The 12395-nt window shown below is 38.0% G+C and overlaps 1 protein-coding gene across 3 annotated transcripts in view; it reads left to right on the top strand.

Annotated features, from left to right (window-relative positions):
• LOC131663841 (discoidin domain-containing receptor 2) overlaps positions 1 to 12395 on the top strand; it is a 105206-nt gene that overhangs the window by 74952 nt on the left and 17859 nt on the right. For all 3 annotated transcript variants that reach the window (XM_058934541.1, XM_058934540.1, XM_058934539.1), the window contains exon 5: positions 6804 to 7035. In XM_058934541.1, coding sequence (XP_058790524.1) covers positions 6804 to 7035 — 232 coding nt within the window. The remainder of the gene's footprint in view (positions 1 to 6803; positions 7036 to 12395) is intronic.

Here is a 12395-nt window from a genome sequence, read left to right as displayed (position 1 = left end):
TAACTGATTGAACTTGTAAAAGCCAATGCGGCTCGTTTGTCTCTTGCGTGAAGTATTATCATCAGTAAAAGCCGCCCTAACAATGTGAACACATCAAAGTGCGTGCTTTTTCTGAAAGTGGTGGTACGTTCATTTAGACGAGAAAGAGAGAAAGTGCGAGGGCGCAAGAAGCTTGGAATTCTTTTGATAACAAAACTCGCATTGCCCCTGAGAAAAAGACGCGAGAAGATGAAAGTGGCCGCGAGCCGAGCGCAACTTGAAAATACGTGTTTTTCGGAACGCTAAGCTTTCTCCTTCTACCGTAACTAGCACCGGTACAAACTCTTTTTCTGCCCGAGAGCTTTCTTATTTGCAGCTAATTCTTTATTCACGTGGTCTGATCTTTTCCTCCGGTTCCGCAGGTTAAGCCATTGCCTATTTTAGAGAGGTCTTTCAACAAATAAAATTATATTTTTAGCAGTTGTTAAAAACGTCGAATTTTGCAATTTAGACTCCTTATTGATAATTAAACTGTTAGTATCAATCATTGAATTTGTGATTAACGTAATTGAACTTTTCTCATCAAAAATAATTGGATCATAAATTATCGACAGTCCGAAAATACCAAAGTTGCAGGATAACCATTCTCATGTTACGATTACTCGCTCGTTCGAATGATAGCATCATCTGTAGGGAGAGATTTTATAATGAAATCGGTTATATTATCCCGGCGTATTCTGAATGACCGTCAATGGATCGATTTCTTGTAGTTTGAAATGCAACGGTACCATGCGGTACAAAATATCAAATAACTAAATTAACTAATATTCGCAGATTCTAAAGTAGATTTCTTAAATACAAAATTACATGGATCCAAAGCAGATAAAATAATACATCTCTTATCATCCAGAATTTAAAAGAACAATACGTAGCCAGCATAATCCGACCAAATAGCAGGAGCATCGAGCGCGCGCAGCACCGCTTCCATGTATGCAAAGCAGTCGAATCAAAATTCAAAACGTCAGCCTTTTTTTTATCCAAGCGTAAAACTATTCGTGAGCACATTGTTACGCCGTTGTATATCTCGTCTCTTGTGCACAAAAATGAAGCATAAACGCGCAAGTAGGAGAGCAGATAAGCGCGCGTTACTGCTACTATCACTGTGCACAAAGGTGAAAAGTGGGTCGTCGGTCGGACAAAAAAAAAGAATGTCAGTTGGCCCGTATTTTCTAGCACGTGTATGCATGCAAGTTCGCGAGGTTTGCGAAAAATAAGAATTTGATAAAAATATAGAGCTGCCGTTGCTACCGCCACGTGCAAGAGGGAAAGGGAACGGTTTTTATCTGGGCTGTTTGTCATGTTACCTACTGTTTTAATTTTTTTATTTTTTTTGCTGCTGCTGCTGCTTTAACTGACACAACGGCTCAGTAATAGTAGATGTATTTGTGTTTTATTCATAAATTAATCATTGTTTTACATAACATAATACATTAGAGTCACGGTAGTCCAGTGGGAAAGAACTGAATCCTGTGTGGAAGAATTCGCGAGGTCAAGCCCTAAACGTATGAAAATTTTCAGAAATTACATTTTAATATACTTGTTATTGCGATTAACCTGTATGTCCAGTCTCGATCCATGTAAAAATTCTGCTCCCATAGTCTTCCCGAATGGTGGCGAAGACTGATTACATGCCTCTCACAACTATAGGAAACCGATAATATAATGTATATAGGTACATAGTATACTTCTACAGCGTCCAAAACAAACGTATGTTATTTTTTATTTTTGAGTAATTGTATAAAAATGCACTATAAACATCACATAAACAAAGCTACGTATTTAAGAATAAAAGACTCAAATCGACATCAATCAATTTTTCGGGGTTTTGTTGTTTAGAAACGAAAACAGATATAAATAACTTTTTCTATCGTTGTATTACAGGTGAATATAAAATCATCTGCATATAAAACAATATATATTTTTTATAAATTTTCTTTTCTGAAAACATGGATGAGAGATTTTCGAGCGCAGAGAAAAAATTCTAAAATTTTTTACGTAAATTCCACTGCCGGATGTTCATAAATTGTTAAAATATTTATACTTTCTTTAAATGTTAAAATATTTAAACGTAAGCAACAAACATAAAAATATTACTTGCCAAAAAAATAAAACAAGAACAAACAAATATTTGTGACGGTTCGAGTATTTCGAAAAATCTGAAATCGCCAAGCCAGCGAAAAATTTCTCTTTCTCTTTTGCCCTGTATAGACGAAACACTCACGGCATGTATCCACTTCTTCCTGGCGTTTTTTTTTGTCATACCGCGAGGACAGGCGAAGCTACAGCCACGATAACGAAAATCGATTTCATTCACTTCCGTTCTCTCGCGTATCGCAAGCGCGCTGCATGCGCTTCACTCTCCCTCCGTACGTGCGAATGTTGCCAGTCGATTTCACTCGGTGATGTGAGCGTGCGTACATTGGCCGCACCCAGGTGCGCACGCTTGTAACGTCACGCTGCTTGATAATGGGGTCACGTGTGCGTATGCATACTACGTGACGAACGCCACAAATAAAATTCAATGTAAATTATTTCTATTTGGAAATCTGATTATACGGCATTCCTGTAAATACAGATGAAATCGTGACCACCATTTGCAATGCATTCGAAGAGGGCGTTTCTTTATTTACAAATAGTAGAGAACTTTTTTGAGAAAAATACTCTTCGTTTGTCCTTTGACAGTGGGTATGAATAAATTGAAATATCAAAAGCATCAGCTAAAAGCTATTCGAAAAATAATGCAAAACGGATGAAAAACGAACAGAGCACGAATGAAAGAGAATGAAGCTAAAGGTTAGAGTTCTCTTGTCGAGTATATGCCGAGTATATGAATAAACGAGAAAGAATTTTTACAGATCATTTAGCCAATGGCATATTTGCCATTGTGCATTTTTGGAATGTAGGAAAGAGATCGCTGCGAAAATACAGCGTGGACTTATATTTTGTTAGCCACTCTTAAATGCTGTTGGTGGCCCCAACTGAAACGTTTGTTTGACTGCTGATCTGCTTCGACGGTTAATTTAATTGAATTTGATCAATACTCCTATTGTGCGAGAAATTAATTTTGTTTTTTCCCTCAATATTCGAATAAGAATTAATATTAATGTGCAAATAAGAATAATAAGTAGCTAGAGGCTTGGAAATCTTGAAGGAAACCTATAGCTTATCCACGACTAAACAGTAGTAGATTTACCAATGACAGAGCATGTCATATGCCATTATAGCCATTATTCTAGAATAATTGCAGTTGGAATTAATCTCTGTCAAATTCTAAGGATACTATTTATCTCGACCTCGATGATTATCTTAATGAGGTAATGTACTTGAACTCATCTTCATAATGAGGATATTATGAAAAATGCAATCACGTTTTATTCTAAATGCATAATTTGGTAAAAAGATAAAAAAGAAAATAATTTTTATATTGATTGCGTATATGAATGTATTCTTACTTCAAAGTATGACATAATCGTTACAAATAAATTAAATCAGTCCATATTACAAGTATTTCTTATTGCACCGACAACTTATAATTGTGTACTATTGAGAAATGTTAAGCAATCGCATTTAATAAAACACTTTTATAAAATTTTAATGAGTTTCCCACGTCAATTTACTCTTTGAAAACATTTAATGAGATATTCACTTACAGATGTCAACATAAACTGGATGAGTTCTAGAATTTTATGGCAATTATAACCAGTATATTCTTTCCAGCATTCGGCGTTTTTTTTTCTTTTTTTTACAGCGACACGCTCGCACGTGCACACAACTTTTCCAGCCAATGTTTTCTCCCTCGGGCAACTCTCTGTTCTTTTAGCTCTCCGTTTCGCTGGCTACTTCTCTTTGATGACTAACAGACTGCTGCCTCCCACTTTTTTCCTCCCTTTCTCTCTTTCATCTCGGTTGCTCTTTTTTACGACAGCTTTGAGCATAAATACACGTCGACAACACTTTGCGAGGAAAATAATATTCGCGGTAGATGGAAAGGAAGATTTGATTCTCAATAGGCATTAAGTAAACTAGAAGACGTGACGGAGGTAGACGGGAGAACGTGACTCTTTAAAAGGTCCTTTCTCTTTTTTCTCTCTCGCTCTCCACCTCGAAGGGATCGGGTTCTTGCGCTTGGCCCATTTTCTTTTCGGGTAGGGGAAAGCTTTGCTCGCTGCCCCATTGAACGCTGAAAGAGCCGAAAAAAGACGAGTCGCCACGCTCTACCCCTTCACCTCCCTTCTTCTTCCATTTACCCCGCCGCCAAATTGCTTTCACTGCTCCAGCAGCCTTTTGGGTGCTGATGTGGAATTGCCAGCGTGAATGCGTTACGTTGATTAAGATTCTGCTCGGACCAGCTGAATTTTCTTCAAGCGCAACCTAGTAAAAACTTAATACTCGACGTTTTTATTTACCTTTCATCGCTCATAAGTACTGTAAAATTTTCTTTACATGACTCAACTTTTAATTGCTTTTGAAAAGTATGTTTCATAAATATTTTTAAATGTGAAAAACATTTGCTCTCTATCTTATATATTTAAAAATACTTTTAATTTATAATTTAATCAGAAATATGTAGAAAATAAAATTTTTTGAATTATAATAAGAGTGAGTAAGTTTTAATAATAAATACAGCTTGTAATATCATTTTTTGTGCAAAAGATCTATTCATTTTTTAAATGAGTTCACTAGTATTCTCCATTACAGAGTATCAATTTATTGCAAACATTAACATATACTTCATGAAGCTTCATTGAAAGTCATTCTATGTGCTTTATCTAAACGCCAAATAAATCCTTAATTTATTTTGCAAAGCTCTATTAAGCTGTTTGTACAGACGAATTCAAGTAACAGCTACCTCAGCATTAAGTAATTCAATTAATTTGCGTTTTGCTTAAGATGGTGCTTACGTGTATTGGCTTGAAGTTTTTGCTTTCAACAAAAAAAAATCCTGTAATTGCGAGTATTGCAAATAGGCGCTTTTCATTTGAAAAAAGAGAAAAGAACTTTTCAAAGCCTAGTATCTTCGGGTTGAGGCCAAAACGGCAGATTCTATCTGAATTTTCTTTATTTCAAGCAAAAAGGAACTTGAGATACGGTATATAGTGTAACTGGTAAAGTTGTAGAAGCGAAATAAAAGAAAATGTAGACTAAGGAGAAGTCAAAGGTACTCGAATTTGATTACCTGTCCCTTTTACTACATAATGTCAAAAAGTTCAAAGGATTTACATACTTTTTTATTACAAACGAAAAAAGAATCCAATCATTCTTTGACGGATCTAGTTGCATGTAAAGCGAATCCATACCTCTTTCAATAGCGCTGAATTAGGCAAAAATGCTGAAATTGCAGTCAATCACATGGTTCAACTTACCATTTGCGTACAATTAATTATAAATAACAACTTACCAACGTTATCGGATAGATTGATTCCACAAAGAAAACAAAAAAGAAATCCAGCGAATTTCCACGCGCATAGACGCAATTCCATCTGGATATTGCACTGTCCGAGCATACATAGACGCACATATATAGTCATATACGTGCGGCTAGAGGCATGGTCAACAATTGGACATCGAGAGCAGTATAGCCCTAGAGCGCGCTTGCGGTTAATTAGACAGCTATGCTGTTAGCGTTGTCCCAGGCATTCCTGGATCTCGTGCGCTACAGCCCGTCGTCGCAATCATACCGTTGACGAAATACAACTCCGCCTCCCTCCTCCCGCCCCTTCCTCGAATAATCCCAATACATGGCTGTGTCGCTTGCGTTTCGCTTAGTAGAGCGCTGTTTGAATGTAAAACGGCTCTCTGACGTATATTTCCATTTCCGACCAGTTTGCTCTTCCGTTATCAGCCGATGAAAGTGGTACGTACAAGAGAATGAAATAATAATAGTGCCTCAATCGTTTTCCGTGATTGCTCCGTTGATTATTCAAAATTATGGATGAGAAAAACATCGTTGATAAGCGGACATTAAAGTAAATAAGGTTGTCCAGTGGCGTTTTAGATTCGAATTAAAAACGCAGCCCCCGCGCTTAGCCAATTTACATGGCACAACAAATAAGAAATCTAATTAGACGCCACACAGCGTGAACTAATTAAACGAAAGCTCGGGAAAACCTAAAGCTTTTCCCGGAAGATACGCTTCCGACTATAGAGTAGGGAAAGGTGGGTGTCTTGCGGTGGAAGCTAATTATGGTGAAGGAGTCGCGCATCCCCAACCTCAAAATTTACGGTACTAGCCACGTAAGTGTGCGGCATGTATAGCAAGCGAGAAAGGAAGGGGGATTTAGCATATACGTTGTTCGGTCTCATCAGACGCAAAGCACATTTGCATTACTAATCACCGCGATCGTTATCACCACGTGGCACTACTACTGACCGATTGCAGCACAGCTTGCGACGTTAGCTATTCCTAATCGTCAGATGCCATATTAGCCTCGACTAGCTTTGCTGTGTTTACGAATTCAAATGATCCCGGTTAAATGGACGGGTGGATCCACATTAATCGTTGTGATAAGAATTACGATTTTAGTAATTTAGATCGATATCCTGATTATTTGGGATTGAAAACATCGAATATGTAAATCATCAAACTAACGACGCAATCTCTTCCATTTATTAAATTTCATGAGCACTAAGTTGTTATATTAAATACCAACTCTGAAACCGATTATTACAAGTCCGTTTGTTATTGTCGCATACCATCTATATTGATTTACAGGTCAATTAATTCATGGAATAGATAATGATAAATAAAAAAATTGTGATTTCAGATTACGAAAAGACAGAGGCGGAGGCGCATGGTGTCCGAAGAACATGATCACGAAAGAGGGAAAGGAATATCTCGAGATAAACTTACGTAAGCCAAAAGTTCTTACGGAAACTCGCACTCAAGGTCGTTTCGGTAATGGCCATGGCGTTGAGTACACCGAAGAATACTACATCGAATACTGGCGGACTGGATTCACGGAATGGCGTCGCTGGAAAAATCGGCGTGGTATGGATGTAAGTGTCGAGTTCTTTTTGTTCACGGAATTCTAATCTTATTGTCGAATGTAATATTTATATATGTTAGTGGTCATGCCATTCAGTACCATGAACATAACTTTTAAAGTTTGCAGAGACTAATAAAGTCTATGAAAACTGCATGGCTCATCATGTCGTTCATACATTAAACTGCGAGTGCGCTTGTGCATTATAAACAAGTTCATAATTCGACGATCGACAGCCGCATGTGATTTATGATACGAGAGTTCAATGGCTCACAGCTCATTTATTATGCTATCAAATTAATCAATAGTATCGAGCAAAGCTGACTTTTCATTGCCACGCAAGGCTCATAGTCTTCTTCTTAGTCCGCAGTATTCGTCAGCAATATGATTTTCTCGCATTTGGTTAGCTCCATAGAAATTTTTAATAAAATAAATAACAAATATTCATATATTATTGTAGAGACTACGTGGAATATTCATTAATCAAATTTTTTTTTTTGCGTCTCCACAAATATTGATCTGTTCCACTATATCAATACCTAAGCCGCAACAATAACTATATAAACTCGGTTAGATCGGAGAAAACTCATCAACAGCATGAACACCCACAAGAATTATGTAGAACGACTGGTGATCGTAAAACAGAAAGGTATGATTTTTTAAGCAAGGGAAGGCTGTGTAGCTCACTAATTGCGGCGCTCAAATCGGCTCCTCATTTCGCATTCACATACGTATATAACTATATGTTTATATACGCCAGCAGCGGCTGCTACTGGCGTCAGTTCATATTAATCGTAAATCTGCGAGTATGCGACTCCCACGCGCGCTTGATTAAGCGAACGTAATGCGTCTCTGTCACCGAAAGACCAGTGTGCAACGCTTGACAAAGCGACGCTTGGCCCCGCTTGTAACATGTAGCTGCACAAGCGTCCCGCCTATCGATTTCGACTGATGACGATGATTTTCGCCATGGCTCAAACTCACCCTCCCCCCTCCTCTCTCTCTTTCTCTCTCTCTCTGTTCTCTACTATCCGTTACAACAATTGACGCACGCGCCGATTGCACTTGTTATTTTTTACTTGGCTCTTCCTTTTTTTCTACTGTTCATTTGATCACATATTTATGTTGATTGTTGGATGTCATTCCACGCGACTAAGCAAAAACGTAAATTAGCTGATGCATCGGTATTTGCTAATTTTTATTTAATTTTATCATTCTACATACGAAAAATTTGTTTAAGTTTCGTGCTATAAATAAAGCACAACATATAAATAGTGTTCTAAAACTTTTTCCGATTCGGAAGAGTTTTCATTGAATAATAGCTGTTTCGCCCGAACAATTCTGCCAAGTCAGTAGGAAATATTACGCGGAGGAGAAAACTATGAAATCTCGCAAAATAGAGAAGAGTTATAGCGAGATGAAGAGCAAGAAAGGCTTTTCTGCTCTTCATTATTCGAGCAATGCCTCCGAAGAAAAGGCGCTCTTGATATCCATGTGCCTTGAAAAGTGAATGGCACTGAGCCCGCAAAGACGTAGCTCCCATTTTCACGCAGATTTGCTCAAAGTGAGACCCCGAGAATCTTTGTGGAGCCTTGAAGAAAAGCCTTCAGACAGCATTCGCTCGACTAGAAAGCTCGCAAAAGTAAAGCTGACGAAATATAATAGAACGTTTGGAGCAAAACAAATGTGTCATTGATATTATAAGCTAGAAGAAAAATAATAAGGACAATGAATTAGCAGAAAAAAATGTTTCTTCGTTTTTAATACTAACAAAATCGTTGATCTTTTCTTTTCTTTTTTTTTTAAGAAAGACTCGCCGAAGTTATTGTGTAACATGCTGGAATTTTCTACGAGACGTTGGCGCGAAGAATAGAAGTCAAGAGTCCGGCCCTGGGGGCATGCGCGCATACATAACTACATCAAATATGCTGAATACTTTATTGTGCCATGTAAGTTCTAGCAGTGAAAACGCGTCAAAAATGAAATGAGAGAGAAACGAAGCTGAAGCTAACGAATACTGAAAGGCTATTGTTCGCTTACCTTAATTTTTTATAACGTACTTTTTTTTTTGAAATTTCAAGTCTCTACAGTGAATGAAGTCTCACGGGGATGAATTCTAGAAGCTTAGTAATATTAAATTATATAATTGTACAGTGTCATATTAGTAGGTGTATTAGAGGGATTTCGACGATATTCAGGTTAGAAAATAAAAGGCTAGTCCTCTTGTAAAATAAAGTAAATGAATTTATAACGAACATATCGACTTTACTAATGTTAGATTGATCTAAAGATTAAAGATTTAAGGATAAAATACATTAGTTTCTTCCAAGTATTACAATTCATATTTAATATTATAAATGGCGATATATTTATGCAATTAACTTAAAATGTTCTATTTTTAAAGAATAGCAAGAATTCAGAGCAGATTGTTTAAGTAAACAAATTAAAAAAATTTGGGGATAGTGGAATCGCAATGAAAGAGAAGGAAGGAGACCACTTCTGGATTGACGGCTTGGTATACGACAGAGCGAGGGAAATTCACGAGACGTGTATCAGCGGATTACGGATTACCGGGGAGCGCGAATGCGAGCGCGCTATTAGCGGATTACCGCAGTGGCGCGGAAACAATTTTCCACCGTCCGCCGTTTTTTCGTCCTCTCGCTCACGAGGCGCATACGCCCTGTGCCTTTTTCCATCCCCGAGGCAGATGATTTCCATCGTCATACTCGTACTGCTTCTTTTTTTTTGCAACCACCCATCATGTTATTTTTCTTTCTTTTTTTGCATTTCTCTTCGTGCATCTATCCGACCCCGTATACGAAGCTTTTTGAGCTCGGTGAGCTTTCATCAATATTCTCTCTACTGGAATGAGGGGTACCGAGGTAGTGGATTATATAGGCTGAGATTGACGTGTGATTGTCAACTTTTCAAAAATGTTCCATTTCTGGAATATGTTTACAGTATATTACAGCGATAAATCGTAATGTTTTATCGATATTTTCAGGAAGCTTTGTGAGATTATTCAGAATATTTTATTGGGCAGAAGCATTGTAAAATTATGAACGATTCAATGTTAACTTATATTTTTGTCACAAACGATCTGAAAATAATTTTAATCAAAACCTTATCATGATTGTAAATATCTGAAAAGACGGCCATTTGCTATCTTAAAATTTTAGCTTTTAATCTCAGAGTCAAAAATACGTTGAAATAGAAGTGATTCCCCTTGAAAATCACACTACTGTTTCCATGATAGCAAAATCTCATCATACATCCCAAGACATTTTCGCGCATACAGAGGCAACTTTGCTTAATCTAACGCTCAAATAGCGCTCGTCTCTCTTTTGCACACAGCATCTCCGTCATCTCACTTCTGCATTCCTTGCGCTTTCCGTCCTTGGGCGCGACGCTCTTTGTTTGCTCGTTTTGTGAGGCAACGGAAGGGGAGTCGCGTTCGTTCGACAGGAGGGCCACTCGTCTATGCTGCCTACTTAAAGGTGTGAGACGCTTACTAACGAACTCCAAATCCTCCTTTGTGGATGCTGACAGCGTACATGTATTCCCTCGAGGGATACCTAACGCCACAAACATCCAGCTTCTTGTATACTTCTTCGTTTCACAAAATACAACGTACACTTTAAAGCAATGGAATAAAGACAACCAATGATTAGATTATAACCTCGGAGTATAACATAATACCGAATGAGAGGCACAGTGTGATAAATAATAAGGTTTCCATCGAATTGTTTATCCAATTATTTTGAAACTGAATGCCTAGAATATCATCTTTATTGCCAGCGCCATTGTCTTAGAATTCAGTGGGCTCTTTGACTTTGCTTACGAATGCTTGAATATAATGGAATATTCTGAAGCTCCTTGCTTCCTGAAAGTGAGTCGTGCAAAGTGCGCACTTGCGAGGTGTTGAAATTAAATTGTTCTTCATTAGTAGGTACAAAGAGAGTCAGAGACCAATTTCGACCCGCAAACAGATGAGAGTTCCGGCAGCGCTCGCCTCTTATGTGTGCACAGGGTTAAATTATGCGCGCACGCAGAGTAATTGCGGTTGCAGAGCTGTTTACGGAAATGGTGCATACCGCGTCAGGCTTGCCAAGTGGATCAACTCAATTCGCAGTGCATCGTGTCCTCTTGTTTTCATCTTTTTGCTCATTAAATCATAAGAAAATCATTCCCGAGTAAATTATGTCATGCATAATATTAATTTTCAGGTATTTCTAATGTTTGTATTAAAATATTTTCCCCGTCACGATATCGAAAATCGGAATAGAAAACTTGTAAATGGAAAACATAATTTATCGGTTGACACTTGCGATGTGCATGGCAACAATAAGAATTTTTCGCTAAGGTGTCGACGCCAGTAAAGCAAATTCTTTCAAGAGCAAAGCAGAGCAACAGCAGATAGCAGCCAGTGTCCCGGATGTTTCCATGGGTTAGCGTGAGATGTGAGAAATTTCACTTGCTCGAAAAATCCTGCCGCAGAAAGAACGTCTGCGCGAGAGCGAGGCGAAGAACAAACTATGGTCTACCGATGCGCTTCTCCCTCCCCGTATACGAGTATACCGTGTTATTCTCTTTTGCGTTCTAGCAGCCTTTAACCTTGTTTTTTCTTTGGCACTTTTTATACGGTTACGTGTAAAACAATTATATGCTGCAAACGAAAGTCACATACAGTCAATTGGATTGATTTTTCTTCACTTGCTGAATGTAATACAAGAGAATAGACGTTTTTGAAGCTTATATTAATGTCAAAATATCAAAGTCGTCGATATGATATTTTAAAGATAAATTGAATTTTTTATTCAATACATAGCATTAATAAAATAAAAGATTAGCGGAAATTTGAAAAGCCAATGCTGCTTTGATTAACTAAACTTAAATTCGAACGTTCGTTCTCGGAATATATAATTAATCATTTCAATTCATTATCAATCCAAATATAAACGTTCATGCTCAATTGATGCAATCATTTTATACGTTTCCTCATTATAATTTAAAAAATAAATTAATCAGCTACGGCAAGACTCGCCGATAAAATCGGACGTGCATTTCCGGCAACGAACTGTGTGCGCGTGCGCGCGTGTGTATGTGTATGCTTGAAAGTAAAGTGGCACTCGGGGACGTTCGCGGGTGCGCAAACTTGAGCCTTATTGAATTTACACGGAGGCTAATTCGAAAATTGTTTGGCCCGCTTATGACATACGTTACTAGTAGGAGCGGGCCTCGGCGGCCTTATTTACGAGGATCGATGCGTTCTAGTCGACCCTTAGAAGCTGTCGACACGAGAAGCGAAATTACCTCTCGGCGTGGTGAACTTGTCGCCTATATAGCAACAGCACACACCGTGTACTGCGAATA

Source organism: Phymastichus coffea, unplaced genomic scaffold (genome assembly GCF_024137745.1).
Source record: "Phymastichus coffea isolate CEN01 unplaced genomic scaffold, Cenicafe_Pcof_1.1 PCOF00039, whole genome shotgun sequence".
Taxonomy (NCBI): domain Eukaryota; kingdom Metazoa; phylum Arthropoda; class Insecta; order Hymenoptera; family Eulophidae; genus Phymastichus; species Phymastichus coffea.
The sequence above is the reverse complement of the archived record's forward strand: the minus strand, read 5'-3'. Positions and strand labels throughout refer to the sequence as shown.